This window comes from Orycteropus afer, unplaced genomic scaffold (assembly GCF_000298275.1).
Source record: "Orycteropus afer afer isolate SDZICR_OR568_19922 unplaced genomic scaffold, OryAfe1.0 scaffold00233, whole genome shotgun sequence".
Classification (NCBI taxonomy): Eukaryota; Metazoa; Chordata; class Mammalia; order Tubulidentata; family Orycteropodidae; genus Orycteropus; species Orycteropus afer.
In genome coordinates, this window is record NW_006921820.1 from 3,794,230 (window position 1) to 3,814,495 (window position 20,266).

The following is a 20,266-nucleotide window of genomic DNA, read 5'->3' on the forward strand; positions in this document are numbered from 1 at the left end:
TTGGCGGTTCTTCAAAAAGTTAAATGCAAAATTACCATAAAAACCCACTGCCATAGAATTCATCCAACATAGTCATAGCAACATAGTCATAATTCTTCCAATATAGTCATAGCAACCCCCATAGGGTTTCCAAGGCTGTAAATCTTTATGGAAACAGATTGCCTTATCTTTCTTCAGCAGAGTGGCTGGTGGATTTGAACCATTATGTTATCAGCCCAGTGCCTTAACCACAGCACTACCAGAGCTCCTTAGCAATTCTACTCCTAGGAGTATACCCAAAAGATTTGAAATCAGCAACTCAAACAGACATAGTATACCAATGTTCTTTGTAGCATTATTCATAATAACCAAAATGTGGAAACAACCTCTATATCCTTTGGCAGATGAATGTACAAACAAAATGTTGTGTTTATACACTATGGAGTATTATTCAGCCATAAAGAGAAATGGAGTTCTGATATATGCTATTTGATATGGATGAACCTTGAAAACATTGTACTGAGTGAAATAGGCCAGACACAAAAACCAAACCTGTTGCCCTGGAGTCAATTCCCCAGAGTCAAACTTCCCCACAGGGTTTTCAAGGCTATAATCTTTATGGAAGCAGATTGCCACATCTTTCTCTCCTGGAGCAGCTGATGGATTTAAACTGTCGACTGTTGGTTAGCAGTGAAGCACTTAACCACTGCACCACCAGTGTTCCTTAAGTCAGTCACAACAGGTCAAATATTTTATGACCCCAATTATATGAATGGTGTCAAATAGGCAAATGCATACAGACAAAATTTATTAGTGGATACCCGGAATTGTGGGGAGGGTGATACGGGAAGTTATTGCTTAAGGGACATAGAGTTTCTGTTAAGGGTGATGAAAAATCATTTGGCAATTGTTATGGATTGAATTGTGTCTTCCAAAAATATGTGTTGTAAGTCTTAACCTCTATGCCTGTGATTATAATCCCAATTGGGAATAGGCTGTCTTTGTTACATTAACAAGGCAGGATTAGTGTAGGGTATACTTTAAATCTTTAAGTCTCTTACAAGATACAAAAGAAGTAGACTAAGCAAGCAGAGATAGGGGAAGATAGATGCCAAACCACATGGAGATCGCCAAGGAACCAGGAAACAAGCTGAGAGGACAAGGACCTTCCTCTAGAGCCAACCGAGACAGGAAATTTCCCCTAGAGCCAGTTTCAGACTGATTTCAGACTTAAAGCTTCCTAAACTGTGAGAATTCTGTTTTGCATGGTCCCATCCCTACAAGAGTGCCATGCATCTTATTTACATTATTAGCAAGCTATCCAATCCCCTTGGTGGGCCACAAACACCTCACATTTGCATAGTCCCAACCAGTGATTTGGTGGGAGTTACAAAGACTATGGCTTGTTGTTGTTATGTTGTTATGTGCCGTCGAGTTGGCCCCAACTCATAGCGACCCCTCCTTGGGTTTCCGAGGCAGTATCACTGCGGAAGTAGGAATGCCCAACCTTCCTTCCGAGGAGTGGCTGGTGGGTTTGAACCACCAGCCTTCTGGTTAGCAGTCAAGTGCTTTAGCCACTATGCTACCAGAACTCCCATATTGAGTAATTCACTGTACCAGTGTCTAATCTGCTCTTTTTGTAACTTGGAAGTGATTAGCTTTAGAGCACACCCTATACTGGTATGGACTCATTAACATAAAAAAGAAACCCTATTTCCAAACAGGATTACATCCACAGGTATAGGGGTGAGAATTCCAGCACATGTTTTTGAGGGACACAATTCGTAACAAATCTCCCAAAGAGCAAACTGTGGAGTTTGTGCCTGGGCGGCCCAGCCCTGGATGCCTACTGTTGTTTTTTTTTTCCCTTCTAAATTTTATTTATTTTGTTGTTGTTCTTGAGAATATACATAGTGAAACATACACCAGTTCAACTGTTTCTACCTGTACAATTTAGTGACACTGATTACATGCTTTGCATTGTGGAGCCCTTCTTATTCTTATTCTCCTTTTCTGAGTTGTTCTTCCCTCATTAACATAAACCCCCTGCCTGCTAACATCCTGTCTAATGTCTTGAGTTACTGTTGTCAATTTGATCCCACATGCATAGTTCTTAGAAGAACATATGCTCAAGGCAGAGCTTTTATACTAGTTAAGCTAAACTATTTTTCAATTTTAAGATGACTTCAGGGAGTATTCTTGGTGTAAAGGTCAATAGTTTAAGGGGTTCATCTAGCCTCCATGGTTCCAGAAAGTCTAGAGTCCTTGAGAATTCTGTTCTGTATTTTCTTCCTTTTGATCAGGATTCAACTATGGAATCTTTGCTCTTCTTCAGTCTTCCTTATTCATTGTCCACCTTTCGCATAGATACGAGGCGATTGAAAATACCATGGCTTGGGTTAGGTACACCTTAGTCTTCAAAGAGAAATCTTTGCTCTTCAGCACTTTAAAGAGGTCTTTTATAGCAGATTTGCCCAGTGCAATATGTTGTCTGATTTCTTGCCTGCTGCTTCCATTGGTGTTGATTGTGGATCCAAGTAATATGAAATCTTTGACAACTTCAGTCTTTTCTCCGTTTATCATGATGCTGCTTCTTGGTCCAGTTGTGAGGATTTTCACTTTCTTTATGTTGAGATGTAATCCATACTGCAGACTGCAGACTTATGGGCTATGTTATGCTGATTGACCTAGATGTCTCCCTAGACTATGGTCCTAAGCCCTCGAGAGTCAGTGTCCTCCTTGTAAAGACATGTCTTTTCTTTACATGTAGGTAAAGCAATCTTTTAGAAAAATATATAGAATTAAAAAATGTATTTTATTGATATATAACTTACATTTGATAAAATGCAGAAGTTGTAAGTGTATAGAGTTTAGTGAATTTTTACAGATGTAAGTAGACAGAGCAAGGCAGAGTACAATTCTAGCACCCAAAAAGTTTGCTTGTGTCCCCTCCCAGTCATTTCCCCACAAGGAAACCACTTCTAACACTATAAACTAATTTTGATCATTCTTGAACTTCATAAAAATGAAATTCAATAGCACGTACTCTTTTGTGTGTGGCTTCTTTCAATCAACATGAAAGACTTGAGATTTCTTTTTTTTTTTTTTTTTCTGTTTATCCTTTTCCTCAGAGTTCTACAATGAGAAAATTATGACTGCAATTTAGCTTATTATTATTATTGAAAATTGCATCTTTAAAAATAGTAACAATATCTGCCAATTACAAAATTTTCATAAAATGTAGAGTGTTATTATTTTTTTCCACAAGAAGAAAAAAACAGAACTTTAAAAATCAGTAACTATACAAACAGTTTATAATCTAACTTCTAAATAGTGGGGTTACACGAAGATATGTGCTGCTCCCAAACTGGCAAGGTGGCTCTGACCTTCTCTTGGCCCCTCATTACCCCCCAAGCCCCAGAGGCTCCACACATCCTGACAGAAGCCATCCTGTGGCTGGTTCTCACTTCAGGAGCCAGAGGCAGCCCAGCCAGGGCAGGGACATAGACAGGCATCTCAGGGGCCTGCTAGGGCGGCACCAAGGACAGAGATGGAAGAGTCTCCTAGTGCTTGGAGTAGCCCGTGAGCCTTGTTACCCCAGTCTGGGAGGGGCCTTGTGTGAACTGGAGTCAGCGGGAGGAGGAGGGAGGCCAAGCGCCTCACAGCTCTTTGCTTAGCCTTGAGCTGGGCTTATAAACTTGGCCCAGGGGCCCCAGGGCTGGGTTGTCCCAGCAGGCCCTGCTGCAGTGTAGCAAACACAGTAGTGGTTTTGGGGACAGTATGCTGGCCAGGGGGCTCCCTTCACGCTCAGTCCTGGTTAAAGGCTGCCAGCCCTTCCTGAGTGCCCTGCGGGAGGGCCCGGGGCATCCCAGGGTGTCCACTGAAGAAAGAGCCAGCAGCAGCTTTGCTCGCAGCCCTCGCCCCTACAGTGAAATTCCTTCTCCTGGTGACAATGGCTGGCTGAACTTGTACCATTTCTGGAGGGAGAATGGCATACATGGACTCCATTATCGTAACATCCAGAATTTCCAGAAATTTGGCCCTATTTACAGGTAAGCCTGGCAGAAGGTGGGCGCCAGCAGAATTGGGCAGCCGAGGGGCCTGGCTCCTCCTGCTGTGCTATTCTCTGCCCAAATAGTGGCTCTTCCATTCTAGGCTCCTTGTCCTCCTGATTTGATCTCTTCCAGGCCTGGGAAGGTGGCAGGAGAGAGGAAAGGCTTCTCAGACTGTGGGGTCAGTTCCCAGCCCCCAGTCTCAACCCTCCCCAGGCCCCACACCCTTTACACCTTTTTGGGGGTGGTAAGAGAACAAGTACTGCTCGATGTCTGCCAGACATCTGCTATCCTTGGGACATCTTGTAAGAGATTTTTATTACCTGCATGATCAAGAGGAGACTGGAGCTCAGAGAGGTTAGGTTTCTTGCCTGGTCACGTTGCTAGATCGCCGTCTTGCTGAAGTGCTAACATTGTCTCTCACTGCTGTGCCGGATTCACAGTAGCTTTGGGAGCTGTTTCAGAGAGGCCGATCTGACCTTGTCCCAACCACTTACCTTGTTTCTTCTTAAGGAGAGGCCTTTGGTCTCTTGGCCTCTGAGCCCCAGGCCTATGAACTGGGAGCTATTCTGGCAGGGAGGTCTCATTCCTTCCTGTTTTAGCAATTTCCAGGTGGCTCTCCTTTGGGCCACACTTGGGTTCTCTTCTGAGAGCAAGTTGAGAAGGACAGGAGGTGGCAGAGGTGTTCGGTGGGGATGGGAGTACGGAAGAGAGATGAGGGACAGTGCATTTTGCTTCAAGTGAAAGGGGCTTTATCAACGCAATCCTAAAGGGACTTCAGGAAAGCATTCAGAGTACAGGGAGCTGGGGAAAGAACACAGGTATGAAATGTGGGCAGGCATGAGGTGGGCTAGGGTAGAAGGGCAGCTTGTTTGCGTTGGGTTTAGCTGCCCATTCCTCAGGATCACTCTCCTTCACCCACAATTCCTTCTGAAGTCTAAACTACAGTCTTTTACACTGGTGGAAGTGAGGGTGGTGGAGGGTGTGGGAAGAGGGGGCGGAATGAGGGGGCGGAATGAGGGGGTGTAATGAGAGGGTAGGAGGGTCTGGGAATGTGGGTGGCTGAGTGCTTGGGCTTGAGAGAAGGTTGTTGCCATGTCTTTCCCTCTCTCCCCTCTCTGCATCTCCTAGGTCTGTGGATGCCTCTGTCCCCAAACTCACTTTATGATAATCTTTCTCCCATGCTCTGCTTCCTCTCCTCATCTTCCTTCCCCAATTCCTATCCCTCACCCAAGTAGGAACAAGAATGACTTTTCATTTTATCCAGTCCCTTCCTGTTTTCTGGGTCACTTCCATCTTAGCCTTGCAACATGTCCTTGATATTGGTGGTAGTGTTGTTGTTATGTGCCATCGAGTCGGACCCGACTCATAGCGACCCCTCCTTGGGTTTCCGAGGCAGTATCACTATGAAAGTAGATTGCCTCATCTTCTTCTGAGGAGTGGCTGGTGGGTTTGAACTGCCAGCCTTCTGGTTAGCAGTCAAGTGCCTTAGGCACTACGCCACCAGAGCTCCTGATATTGGTGTTGTTATCCTCATATTAACCAGTGACTGTTGAATTGACTCCAACCCATGGAGACCCCCTGGGTGTCAGAGTCCAGCTGTGCTCCATAGGGTTTTTATGGGTGATTTTTCAGAGTAGATCAGCAGGTCTTTCTTCCAAGGTGTCTCCAGGTGAACTTAAGCCTCCAACCTTTGGTTTGCAGTTGTGCATGTTAAATATTTGCACCACCCAGGGACTCCTATCTCCATCTTATGGTGGGAAAACTGAAACCCAGGGAGGAGAAGGGTCTTACCAAGATCATAAAGCTCAGCAGGGCAAAGCCAGAGCCGGAACCCAAATTGTTTGATTTCTAGTCCCTGTCTATCACAGCGCTGAACTCATAGCATGGAAAATGATAAACTTCTGGGTAAATGGGAAGAATTTAAATACAACTTTTGTAGGCTTTTTATCAATACAAAACTTCTTCCTGTTCTTATAGAACAATTTTAGGAGCTCTGGTAGCGTAGTGCCTAAGGCATTTGACTGCTAACCAGAAGGCTGGTGGTTCAAACCCACCAGCCACTTCTTGGAAAGAAGGGTGGGCAATCTACTTCTGTAGTGATACTGCCTCAGAAACCCAAGGAGGGGTCGTTATGAGTTGGATATGACTCGATGGCAGTGAATTTGGATTTTGGTTTATAGAACTATTTAGAAAATGTAGACAAATGCAAATGAAGAATTTAAGTCAAGTATAATTTCCATCAAGAATGTGAACATACTGATAGAACCACTGAGACTGTGGTTCTAGCTGTCCTTCAAGTCTGGAATTGAACCCACTCCTGTGGCTTCCAGCCAAACAAAAGACAGGCATATGAGTTGAACATTTACATTAGGTAAATAGACTCCTTGGAGAGATCAATCCTGGGAGAATAGAGGGGCTGTGTATGTACAGGGAGGCAGTGCAAGGGGGGCAGGAGTGCATGGGAGGGAAGGACACAGGGAAGAGGTAACTATGGGGAGGAAGTGGGAGGGAAGCTGTTGCATTGTGGGAAATTGCAGTCAATGTCACGAGACAAAGTGTATGTGAGCTGCTGTATGGAAAATGAATTTGCTTTGTAAAGTTTTACCCAAATCACAATAAAAATTAAAAAAAAAAAAAGAATGTGAACGTATTATATGTGCTGTTTGGTGTTGTCCCACAATAGACTGATGATTTGTTTTCTTCCTTTCTTAATATCATTTTAAAAGGAAGGATAGTATTCCATAGTATGGATATGCCTTATTTTTCCAGCCAGTTCTTTAAAGCCAAGGTTCAGCCCCCTCTCATTTTTTTTTTTTTTTTTGCTAGTAGATGCACTGTTGGCCTAAACATCCTTTTCTCTCAGGCACCGTTGCCCAATTGTCAGTTCATCCCCTGGGACTAGATTTCCAAATGTGGAGTGTGGAGTTGATAATAATGATAGCAGTTCAAGGATTTTGCAGGAGCTGGAGTGGGTGTGGAGGGTAGAATAGGTTAATGATGTGAGGACGTGTGGTGATCAGACAATTACGTGACTTTCTGGGAAGCCAGGATAAACGAGAACCTGAGGGGCTTGGGAAAGCAGGCCAAGGCTTTATGAGTCAGTGGGTAATGTGGCACTTGCTCTTACACACACACACACACACACATGCACATACACACTTGGCTTATACCTGTGTGTTTTTATATCTTGCTATTTTGCCTTAAAGTATATCTTGAATTAATTTTCTTATGCAAAAGGTAGATGCAAGCTTGAAGTGGAATTTTCTGTTGTTTCACAACATTTGTGTTTTAATAGAGACTGTCTTGCAAAACACTTTGTCAGGCCTATCTGTACATAGCATCTGATATTTTACCGTAGTTTCATGTTAAAAGTTTCATGTTTGTCCTGTGTCTGACTCTTGGGGTCAGGGAGATTGCTTCCAGAATTTCAATCCAAGAGTCTAGAAGGGTTGGCTGGTCTGGTAGGTGGACTATCTGGTGAGCTACATGGTATTCTTCCATAGTGCATGGAGTTCACTCCAGTGATGACATGCCAAGTATGCTAAATTTCTAAGCTCTACAGGGGTGGATAGTGGGGGCCAGTGTGGAGAGTGAGGACACAGGATGAGCAGGTGTAGGATGGAGGACTTGAAAGTCCAAGGAAGACTCTGGAGCGGGGCTGATCCTGCAGCAACTATGATAAAGTTGATAATAAAGCTGTTACTTATAGAGTCTTTAAGAAGCATCATGTCTATATCATTATCATCTATATCATCACGTTTATATCATATCATTCTGTCCTTCAGCAGCTTTGTGAGATAGGTACTATATTTACTTTCATGTTACTGGAAAGGAAACAGAGACTCAGAGAGGTTAAGGAACTTGCCTCAGGTCACACAGCAAGTAAGCTGTGAACCAGGAGCCAGATCCAGGCCCTCTGACTCTGGAGCATGTGCTTTTAACCAGCACATGGTCCTGCTGAGACCATTGCCCAGGATCTCCATGGCTTTTCTCGGGTCTTTATGACACATTCCTTCTTTTCTAACCCTCCAGGGAGAAGCTTGGCACCTTGGACTCTGTTTTTATCATTGATCCTAAAGATGTGGCCATTCTCTTTAAGTCTGAGGGTCCTAGTCCAGAACGCTACCAAATCCCACCCTGGGTTGCCTACCACCAGCATTACAAGAAACCTGTTGGGGTCCTGCTCAAGTGAGTTCTGGGCCATCTCCCAGGGGATGATAGAGATGAGGGGAGGGCAGAGCCTGGGGGTGAGGGTCAGGGTCCAGTCTTGTCCCTGCCCTTTCTAACTGGGGCCTCCAGCTAAATCCCTATTATCTTCTTGCCTCCATAAAACAGTGATGGGGATGATAAACTGCCCACTAACCTTCAAGGAATTGGTGAAGCTGAAGATATTAATGCATAAGATAAGACCTGGCAAAGTTCTCATTTATTGGTCCATTCCTTAAGTTTCATCTCACCGAGAACCTACTACATGTTCAGCCTTGTGCCAGGGCTGGGGATACAATAACAAGTAAGGCAGGGCCCTGCCGCTTTGAGTCCCTCATAGTTTAAAGAGGCAGGAGAAACATGGACAAATCAATGTATTTAAGCATAGTGGATATCATTTTTCCACTAAATTGCTCATCAACATTTTAAGATGTGACCACATCAAGTGCTGGCAGGATGTGGAGAAACTGGAACTCTTATACATTACAGCCACCAGTTGCTGGTGAGTTGACTATGACTCATAGCAACCCCATGTGTATCAGAGTAGAATTGTGGTCCACAGGGCTTTAAATGGCTGATTTTTTGGGAAGTAAACTGCTGGCTTTTCTTCCAAGGTACTTCTGGGTGGACTCATACTTCCAAACCTTTCAGTTAGCAGCTGAGTGTGTCAACTGTTTGTATCACCCAGGGATTCCCAGTATACTACTAGTAGGAGTGTAAACTGGTGCCACCACTTTGGAAAATGGTTGGACATTGTTTTCTAAAGTTGCATGCTCACACACCTATGACCCAGAGATCTACTCTCAAGGATATGTTGTTGTTATGTGCCGTCGAGTCGGACCTGACTCATAGTGACCCTTCCTTGGGTTTCTGAGGCGGTATCCCTAAGGAAGTAGATTGCCCAACCTTCCTTCTGAGGAGTGGCTGGTGGGTTTGAACTGCCAGCCTTCTGGTTAGCAGTCAAGTGCCTTAGGCACTATGCTACCAGAGCTCCTCTCAAGGATATACTCTAAAGAAATTCTTGCACATTTGCCCCAATGGACGTGTGCTGGAATGTTTGCAGGAATGTTGTTTGTCATAGCAAAAGTCAAGAAGACACCTAAATTCTCAGCTGGAGCATAAGTGAGTAAAGCATGGTGTGGCCTGTCAAAGTGAATGGACTCCACAACAACATGGATGACAACTAGAAATATAAAATTGAGTAACAAATGGAAGTCCCTAGAAGCATGACAGCTTTTTTAAGAAGTAAAAAAAAAAAAAAGTGTATATTTTTTAAAAGTATGTTTTAGAAACATGTTTATTTTTAGAAATAAAAGTAGATCAGGTAATACCATCCACAAAAGAAAGCAAGAGATACAGGTGGAGGCTGCCTTAGATGGGGAGGCAGTAGGTAGGAGGGAGGAGGACCAGGAAGGCAAATTAAGATATTGTAAGTTCCTACTTTTCCTGTTAGGTGGAGAGTTTAAAATAACATTCTTATGATCACCACTACCAATAAAAAAAAAAAAAAAAACATAATAACCAAAGAGGCATTGTATGGATCAATTTTCAAGACAACAAACAGAGGATTATGATTAGCCCAAGTAAACCCTTGCACTAAAATGCATAGGAGAGCATGCAGGGTACCGAGGAGGAGAGGTAGGTAATAAAAGGTGACAGAGGGGCCTTTGTGTAGCAGAGGGTAAGCATCGCCCAGGCAGAAGGGGAAGTGACGTGGAAAGCAAGCCTGGCAGCTCAAGTAAAGACTGGTGGGCCTGAACATTTGCTAAAAGTTATAAGGTGAGTTTCTGGTTTGCAGCAGCAGCAGGAGCAAAGGGGGGAAGTGGCGGGAGCTCAGGGTTTTGTTCTTTCACCATGTCTTTGTTCCTGTCTCCTCTTCCAGGAAGGGTAGGAGCAGGGAGCAGGAGAGGGGCAGAAGGTATTGGGATTAGGTGTGGTGGGGACCCTCATATGAGTGCTGGACACTCAGAGCTAAGCCTTAGCATCGTAGGAGAGCCTCTTCTGTGCTTGCCAGGCCTACAGTCTGTGACCATGATGGCCCATGGGCCCATGTCTTCTCAGGAAGTCGGGAGACTGGAAGAAAGACCGGATAGTCCTGAACCAGGAGTTGATGGCTTTGGAGTCCATAAAGAACTTCGTGCCCCTGCTGAACACAGTATCTCAGGACTTCGTCAGCCTCCTGCACAGGCGCATCAATCAGCAGGGCTCTGGGAAATACTCAGGGGACATCAGTGATGACCTCTTCCGCTTTGCCTTTGAGTGTAAGGGACTTGCACCTGGCAGGATATTTGAGAAAATCTTAAGCTTGTTGTGACTTCTTAGGCCTAGCCATGTGACCTGTTTCAGGAAGTAGCCAATCCAGTCATTTACAGAAAGGAATCTCTCTTCCCAGGAGGAAAGCCCAGAGGCTGCTTGGGGGTGCTGCTGGAAGGGTGAGGGTAGCAGTGTTATCCTGGCCTGGACTTTCTCCTGGCTCTGCTGGAGACCCTGCTTCCCACCCAAGTGGTCCCTTCCCAGGGTCTTCCACATGTCCTGCTAAAGGGCCTGGGTGGTTGCCAGAAATGCAGCTGTCATCAGTCCTGCCTTTTAGCCCTTTGGGACCGTAGCGTCAGTTGCTTTATGGAAGGAGACTGAGAATAGGTGTTGCGTGCATGCTGTGAGTATTGTATGTTTTTCATGCATCACAGTAGTGTATACATGTGTCATGTGTACATGTGTCATGTGTACATGTGTTATGTGTGTACGTGCACAAGCTGGGGGTGGGAGTGGAGGGGTTGGGAATCTCTGGGAGGTGAGGCTCCATGGTGATCAAGGTGGAAGGCTCCGCAGCCTCTGCTTCCCTCCACAGCCATCACGAACGTCGTATTTGGGGAGCGCCTGGGAATGTTACAGGAGGTGGTGGACCCTGAGGCCCAGAGATTCATTAATGCCGTATACCAGATGTTCCACACCAGCGTCCCCATGCTCAGCCTCCCCCCAGATCTGTTCCGCCTGCTCAGGACCAAGACCTGGAGGGACCACGTGGCTGCATGGGACGTAATTTTCAACAAAGGTAAGGGCTCCTCTGGACAGCCATGTATGGGGAGCAGAGGAATAATGTCTACCTCTGGCCTGGTAGAGACAGAATAAGCCACCTAGAGGGCCCAGGCTTGGGCCTGCCTCTTTGTCCTGTATTATGGTGACACAGTGGTTAAGTACTCAGCTGCTAACTGAAAGGTGGGCAGTTTGAAACCACTAGCTACTTTGTGGAAGAAAGATCTGGTAATCTGCTCCCCTAAGGATTTAAAGCCTTGGAAACCTTATGGGGAAGTCCTATTCTGTCTTATAGGGTCACTATGAGTTGGAATTGACTCAATGGCAATAGGTTTATGCCAATAGCACTGACATGCCCACATAGGTAACCTGATTCCTAGTGGGTTGGGATGGGTGTCAGGAGGGTCACAGAACCCCTGACAATGATGGCCTGGTGCTGGCTGTTAGGATGATTAGATTTTTCTGGAGAAAGAGGATCAATAGCGTCCATAATTCCTCAAAGGGGTCCATGATCCCTAGGGGGTTAAGGGCCAATGTGTAACAGGAGATTAAGGCTTGGGTGAGAGATTAACACTTGAGTGAGAGAGATTGGGAAGATGGGGGTGAATGCTGAAGTCAAATTCACCTGAATTTGACCTGAAGTCAAATTCCACCTCTGCCTTTTATACCCATGTGACCTTGGGCTAGTGACTAACCTGTCTGGGCCTTGGTCTCCTTATCTAGAAAGTGAGTGTGATATCATTTACCCTATGGAGTTATGGTCAACAACTACATGAAAAAGCAGATATGACGATACTACAGAGAAAGTGCTCAGTGAAACGGCAGCTTAAGAAGCACAGAGCTTCAGGATCCTCAAGCTCCTGGTGCTGTTTCCTTCCAACCTGCAGGAAACCTCACTCTTTTTTCTTTCCTCCTTCTTCCCAACCCCAGCGGAACAATACACCCAGAACTTCTACTGGGACTTGAGACAAAACAGAGTCTTCAACGATTACCCTGGCATCCTCTACCGCCTCCTGGGCAATAGCAAGCTGCCCTTTGAAGACGTCAAGGCCAATATCACTGAGATGCTGGCAGGCGGCGTGGACACGGTGAGGTTGCTGTAGGGGCATGGCTGTTGACCCTTGTGTCCACATGATCCTCCTCACCAGGCTGCCCTGGCATCTGGAACCCTGTTTTTAGGGCGGGGTCCTACCCAGATGTGATATATCCTCCTTCCTGTCTCTATATCCTACTGAGCCCTGGTGGCCCAACAGTTAAGGTCATGGTAGCTAATGGAAAGGTTGGTAGTTTGAACCCATCCAGCAGCTCCATAAGATCCTGGTGATCTACTCTGTTAAAGATTACAGCCCAGAAAATCCCATGAGCAGTTCTACTCAGTCTCATGAAGTTGCTATGAGTCAGAATCTAACTGAGGGCAGCTAACAATAACAATAGGAGCTCTGGTGGCATAGTGCCTAAGGCATTTGGCTGCTAACCAGAAGGCTGCCAGTTCAAACCCCCCAGCCACTCTTCAGAAGGAAGATTGGACAATCTATTTCTGTAGAGATACTGCCTCAGAAACCCAAAGAGGAGTCACTGTGAGTCAGAGCTGATGCCACAGCAGTGAGCTTGGTTTTTGAGTTTTGTGAGAGGCAATGACTAGTGATAGGCTGTGAGGCCCCATTTCTACAGTCTTTAAAAGGAGAGATTCCCCTGGAATCTTACTTGGTGGAAGCCCAGCAGCAGGACTATGTCCTTCCAGTCGTGAGCCTCTAATATCTGAGTGAAGACACACACCGCTCGTTCAGAGCCAGGGAAGAAGGCAGGATCTCAGACAAAGTAGAGGCAAGAGGAGTATGTCCTGGACTCTGCTCTTCAGGGCCTTTTTGTCATCTCCCATCCTCCTCCTTCCAGACCTCAGTACTCCATTGTACCTATATTAGTATCTTGTGGCTGCCACAGCAAATGACCACAAACCGGATGGCTTAAAAACAACAGAAATGTCTTCCCTCTTAGTTCTAGAGGCCTAAAGTTCAAAGTCAAGGTGCCATCAGGGCTGCATTTCCTTGGAAGACTCTAGGAGACACTCCTTCCTTGCCTCTTCCAGCTTCTGTTGGCTCCAGGCTGTTCCTTGGCTTGTGGCTGTATAACTACAATCTCTGCGTCTGTCTTCACATGGCCCTTTTTTCTCTTTGTCTCTTCTCTTCTTCTCTTCTAAGAACACTGGTCTTTGGGTTTAGGGTCCACTTGAGTAATCAACGATGATCTTATCTGTAGATTCTTAGCTTATCTGCAGACTATTTTCCAAATCATCTCACACTAGGGATGTTTAGATTTTTCTGGAGGAAGAGGGTCAAAGGCATCCATTATTCCTCAGAGAAGTCTGTGATCTCCCAAGGAGTTTAGGACCAATGTTCTGGGGTTAGGACATGGACACAGCTTTTTTGGAGGGTCAGTTTTCAACCCACTACAGTACCCCTGATGCCTAGGTTTCTACTCTGTGGCATCTCCTTCACGCCTCCTCTCCACAGCAGCATCCAATACCACAAAAATTCTTTTCTTGAGTGTCAAAATTTACCTGTCTTTGTGTACCATCCCTTTTGCCAATTTCTTACATTTTCCCATGCTAAGGTGATATGCCAGTTGGCATTGAGTAGGTTTAGGAGCTCTGGTAGCGTAGTGCCTAAGGCACTTGACTGCTAACCAGAAGGCTGAGTTTTGTGAGAGGCAATGACTAGTGATAGGCTGTGAGGCCCCATTTCTACATGGTGGTTTGAACCACCAGCCACTCCTCGGAAGGAAGGTTGGGCAATCTACTCCTATGGTGATATTGCCTCAGAAACCCAAGGATGGGTCCCTATGAGTCGGGTCTGGCTCGAGGGCAAATAACAACAACGACAGGTTCTGACTCATGGTGAGTCCATGAGTGTCAGAGTACAACTATATTCCACAGGGTTTTCAGTGGATGACTTGTCAGAAACAGGTCACCAGGCCTTTCCTCTGAGACACATCTGGGTAGACTCCAACCTCCAACTTTTTCATTAGCAGCCAAGCACGTTAACTGGTTGTACCACCCAGGGATTTCTCATGTGATCTTGAGGGTTATTTATTTGCATGAATGTTTAATGACTTAAAATTGTGGTTTAGGCGCTGAGACTCTAAAGATACACAACTTAGAATTCAAGATATCAAATTGCTCACAGGAAGAGCCAGTGATGGAAATAGATGAGTACCACACCAAGTTAGAAGGGCAATGATGACAGAGACCTGTGCTAATAACTCATTGCCATTGAGCAGATTCCTACTCAAAGTGACCCTGTAGGACAGACTGAAACTTCCACATAGGGTTTCCAAGGCTGTAATCTTTACCGGCACAGACTGTCACAGCTTTCTCCAGCTGAGCAGCTGGGAGTTTGAACCTCCAACTTTTAGTTAGTAGCCAAACACATAACCACTGTGCCATTAGGGCTAGGGACTGGCAAAGCAGAGAGGAGAGGAGGACCTAGTGTGACCTTGCAGGGCAGAGAGGAGGCTGCTCAGGAGCTAAAATCCAACTTGTGTCTTGAAGGATGATGCCAGGAGGAGAGAGAAGGAATAACATTTCAGGACTAGGGAGAAGCATATGTTGTCAAAGCTCCCTGGGTTAGGTGCTTTCTTTAGTAGAAATGAATAGATTTATTCATATTATGCTCTAATGGAGGAATGTTGGTTCCTGTGACAGGTTGCAGGTGGATTTTTTTTTTAACTTTTTATTTGGGTGATTTGGGTGAAAGTTTACAGAGCAAATTGGTTTTTCATTCAACAATTCATACACATTTTGTTCTGTGACATTGATTGTAGTCCCCACGATGTAATGACACTTTTTCACTTCCTCCCTGAGTTTACTATTTCTATTTGTCCTTCTTCCTCTCCCTCCCTGGTTGATTGTTTTAAGGAGTGTGTTCCTCCTGGTGTTATTGTTCACCTTTTAGGCCTGTCTATTGTTTGGCTAAAAGTTGAGCCATAGGGGGTAAGTTCAGTTCCAAGCTTAAAAAGTATCTAAGGGCCATAGTCTTAAAGAGTGTCTAAGGGCCATCAGTCTGTATCAGACCATGTGAATGAACTTAGTTCATTGTCAGAAGAGACCTCCAAAAAATGCCTGCACCAAATAAGCTATTCTTATTAGGTACATTTATTGAGCATGTACTATATAGCAGGCATGGTCCTAAGTTTTCACACATTGTTGTTGTTGTTAGTTGCTGTCAAACTGGCTCTGACTCATAGTGACCTTATTTTGTATAACAGAATGAAACATTGCCCAATTCTGTTCCAACTCCACGATCTTTGATGTGTTTGAACCCATTGTTGAGGTTATCGGGTCAATCCATCTCATTGAAGGTTTTTACACATATTAAGTAATATTCACAAACAACACTATAATCTATGTTAATTATTGTCTTCATTTTTTAGATGAGGAAACCAATGCACAGAGAGGTTAAGTAACATGCTCAAGGTCACACAGGTAGTAACTTAATTGCCTTAGTAAACAATTAGTTCCTGAGTAGTTAACTCTGTGTCCAGCTTTGGACAAATACATTTGATCTGAGTCTTGAAGAAGGAATATATACTTGCTTCCAAGGTGGCTCTGGTAAGGTAGCGCCTAAGGCACTTGACTGCTAACTAGAAGGCTGGTGGGTTTGAAGGTTGGGCAATCTACTTCTGTAGTAATACAGCCTCGGAAACCCAAGGAGGGGCTGCTATGAGTCAGATCCGACTCAATGGCACATAACAGCAACAACATCCAAGGTGGGACACAGAGATTCAGGAAGAGGAAAGACCTGGTGGCATTAGGAGGATTTCTGGGCTATGGGAGCTGCATGTAGCTCAGTGTGGCTAGAGCATAAGGTGCATGTTGCTGAGAGGTGAGAGATGGGAGTGGAGGAGCAGCAGGCAAGGACCAGGTGTTGAGGGACCTTGTGGGTCAGGCCAGAACCTCTGGACTTCATCTGGTGTCCAGGCAAGAACTTTAAGTTAGGATGTGACTTGGTGACATTTTCTCATTATTGCCTCTGCTCAGAAGAAGGAGGACATCCAAGGCTTTTGGACAAAAAAGCGACCTTTGGTAAGATAATGTATCAACAATCCATGTTCCACCCTCTTTTCCCAGGAGGGAGTGCTGTCACAGGCTGGAGTCCCAAATGGGCTTAGTTTGTCAACATTGAGAAATCTGGGACAACTGTGGGATTTGGTTAGGGTCACTCATACCTCCAGCAAAGGACTCAAGATCATAACTTCTGGCTAATCTTGAGATGAACTGGTTAATCTTGGTGCATGCCACATGCTAATTGCAACACTAATAGAAAACAGGTCTGGTGGTTCTGGTCCAGTATCTTTGAGGTTGATTTTAAGCTATGATGATACAGGGAGGGGTGGTTGTTTAATAAGGCATTCTAAAGGAATGGCAGTCATTCAAGAAAGTCATTCATGAAAGCAATAGGATTTGGTCTTTAAAGGTCCCTGGAGTTCTTTGAAGAAGGCCTGGTGGCGTAGTGGGTAAGGCATTTGGTTGCTAACCAGAAGGTCAGAGGTTCAAACCCACCAGTTGCTCCACAGGAGGAAGATGAGGCAATCTACTTCTGTAAAGATTTACAGCCTTGGAAACCCAATGGGGTCACTATGGGTCCAAATTGACTTGATGGCAATGGGTTTGGCTTTCTGTTTTTTTTTTTTTTTTTTTTAAGTTCTTTAGGATGTAGCAGTGGCTGTGTAGGATAGGTTCCAGTGACATGAGCAATGAGGGAAGGGACAAGTGGTATCCCAAACATCCCTTGCATGCGCAGGGAGAAGGGTTTCTTGTGCCTTTGTCTTTTGAATTATGCTTTGCTTTTGCTGATGGTGGTGTTTGGAATCTGGGAGGAGGGTACAGGCAGTTGGTTGGAAAGGAAATTTTAGCCTGGGTCATGGACTTCAAAGAGCCCCAAGAGTGACAGACCCTCCTGGTCTTCTGCACCCTGGCCCCTGCTAGACATCCATGACACTGCAGTGGAACCTGTATGAGATGGCCCGCAACCTAAAGTTGCAAGAGGCACTGCGGGCAGAGGTCCTGGCTGCCCGGCGCCAGGCCAATGGAGACATGCACATGATGCTCAAGTTGGTTCCACTCCTCAAAGCCAGCATCAAGGAGACGCTGAGGCAAGTCCATATTCAACTGTGCCCCCTGCCGAAACCCCAGGGCAGGGCCAGAGCAGTGCCAGGTGAAAGGGTTACAAGGACAGGCTGGTGGAGGAGATTGGTAGCAGGAAATGAGAGGTCTGGGGGAGACAGCTGGGAATGGAGAGGAGAAAATAGAGTCCAGATCCTGTCTCCAGATACTTTGGGTGCTGCAGCTGGGCTGGGATGCCATGCTGGGTGAAGGGGTGGGGGCATAACTGCTGTCCAAGTTTCAAGGCTGTCAGCCTGAGTGCCCTCCTCCCACAGACTCCACCCCATCTCTGTGACCGTGCAGAGATATCTTGTAAATGATGTGGTTATTCAAGATTACAAGATTCCTGCCAAGGTAGGTGCAGTGGGAGTCGGAGTGGGGGTTGCTGTAGGCTCTGCCAGTTAGAGAGAGGGGGCTGGGGGAGACTGTGCAATTGCAGACAGAGGGAGGTGATGGGTATCTGTCCTGCCTTTCTCCCTGGAGTTGGGACCCTGGTGGGGACTTCAGCAGCAGAAGCCTGAGTTTGAATGAGGGGCAAGGGTGGTAGCACCATAAGGAGTAACTTTCGGAGTGCTGCTGGAGTCCTGGGTTAGAAGGAAGAGACCACACGTGGCCTGGGTCTCAGGGAGCCCTCTGGAGCTGAAGACAATCCCTCGGGCCACACGTAGCCTTTTGTCTTCAGCCATCCCAGGATCCTAATGGACTTGGGGCCAGGGATACTATCCCTATTTGGTGGGTGAGGCTCAGGGAAGGCCAGGGCCTTGTTCTAGGTTATACCCTGGGCCTCTGGGCAGCCATTCTGGGACGTGGGTGTGGGGAACAGAGAGTAGGGGAGGGGGAAGCTGGCTGTCACACTACTCAGGCCTCCGTCCACCTTGCCCTAGACACTTGTGCAGGTAGCTACCTTTGCCATGGGTCGGGACCCCACCTTCTTCTCCAACCCGGACTGTTTTGACCCAACCCGATGGCTGAGCAAAGACAGGGACATCACCTACTTCCGGAACCTGGGGTTTGGCTGGGGTACACGGCAGTGCCTGGGCCGACGCATCGCTGAGCTTGAGATGACGCTGTTTCTCATCCACGTGAGTAGGGCTTGGGAACATCCAGCTGCTGGCTCCTAAAGAAGGCCCCAACACTCCTTCTCCCCTCTCTGTCCAGAGCCCAGGATATATCTATCCCTAATTACTTGCCTTTCCCCTTTTTCCTGCCCCTACAATCCTCAGCTGCCTCTTCTTTTGGGCTAATCCACTCATTATATGTTGATGCTCCATAGCCATCCATCCCACTCTCCATCCTCCAGTAGTGATGGGATGGGGTGGAATGAGGTTGGGGTTTTGTAGAAACAAGTTAAGGGCAAAGTCTAAATCAAGGGAACAGCACTGATGGTATGTTTTCAGGCACTGTGAAGTTTTAAATGAGGAGCAGGAGATGAACTCTTTGGAGCTCCTCAAACCCCACTGGTAGGCCCTACCTGCAGGTGACCAGAGTCCTGACCCAAGAGAGATAGCTCCTCTCCTCCTTCCTTCTTAAGCCCACCATCCTACTTTCTCAGATGCTGGAAAACTTCAAAATTGAGATCCAACATCTCAGTGACGTGGACACCACATTCCACCTCATCCTGGTGCCCAGCAAGCCCATCTTCTTCACCTTCCGGCCTCTCAACCAGGACTCGCTCCAGGCGTGATGGAGGGTGGGCCCTGCCTGGAGAGTGTGTCCACCAGCTGTGGTGTGGGAGGAGGGGCTGGGAATGAGGTGGACCCTGTGCAAGCCTCTGTGTCTTCAGTCCTTTGCTGCCCCCATTTCTTCCTACCCTTCTCTGACTAGGTGGCAGCCCCTTGTGGATGGATCTGGCTCTCAGTGGTCAACTTTCTCAGCTCAGTTGGGACACTTCTCTCTTCCTCCACCTCTCTCCCTCCTTGCCCATTCCAGGAAGATAATAAACAGCAGTAGTATATGTGAAGTGTCTTAATTTATATTTGACCCCTAAGGTATTCACCACTCCTGTGGAGAGGGTCCCTTACCCTGGGTCAACAGGTGATCTAGGCCTAAATGAGGCATCCAAGGCACCCACTTCTATCGTGACCCACCCCCTACAGCAACTCAGGAGCCAGCAGGATCAACCCCTCTGCTCCCTGGGGTTTGGGGAAGGGAGGCAGAAGAGGTAGAGGTCTTATTGTCACTGTGACAGGAGTGACTGAAGCATTGGGCAGAGGAATCAGGAAGTGGTGGAGTTCTGCTAAGAGCAAGGGAGGCTGGGAAGGAGGCCAATCTTGCTCCTGGGTGGGCTTGCCTAGCAGGGGTGAGGCTCTGTTTGGCTAAACTCTGGGTGGGGACTCCCTGTAGAGTCATAAGAACTTCCTGCCAAGGCCAGCTAGAATTTTGGACAGGGCCATGTAGGGTTCAATGTAAGGAGACTGACCCCGGGGGTGAGAGGCCAGCATAATTCTGCCCTAGCTGTTCCACCTTTGGAGTTGCCCCAGGACTCAACTTCCTGCCCCAGGGGGAAGTCTCCACCTGCCCAACTCTGGGTAGTGGTCAGGGAGACTACAGTCTCTTGTATGTTATTTGGACTGACTGACACTTGTCCCTCATTTCAGCCTGCTTAACCCCTCCTGAAGGAGTCCTGGTGGTGCAGTGGTTAAGTTCTTGGCTGCTAAAGGAAAGGTTGGTGGTTTGAACCCAACAGCCACACCACGGGAGAAAGCTGTGGCAGTCTGCTTCTATAAAGGTTTATAGCCTTGGAAGCTCTATGGGGGAGTTCTACTCTGTCCTATAGGATCACTATGAGTTGGAATTAACTTGATGGCAAGGAGTTTGGTTTGGAACACCTTCT

The 20,266-nt window shown here is 46.4% G+C and overlaps 1 protein-coding gene across 1 annotated transcript; it reads left to right on the forward strand.

Annotated features, from left to right (window-relative positions):
* Nucleotides 1–3,759: 3,759 nt before the first annotated feature.
* Nucleotides 3,760–19,117, forward strand: LOC103203885 (cholesterol side-chain cleavage enzyme, mitochondrial). The gene is made up of 9 exons (XM_007948972.1): nucleotides 3,760–4,031; nucleotides 8,067–8,222; nucleotides 10,302–10,501; nucleotides 11,089–11,292; nucleotides 12,204–12,361; nucleotides 17,257–17,423; nucleotides 17,709–17,787; nucleotides 18,318–18,515; nucleotides 18,986–19,117. The coding sequence occupies exons 1-9, from the start codon at nucleotides 3,760–3,762 to the stop codon at nucleotides 19,115–19,117; spliced, it is 1,566 nt and encodes a 521-aa protein (XP_007947163.1).
* Nucleotides 19,118–20,266: the final 1,149 nt, after the last annotated feature.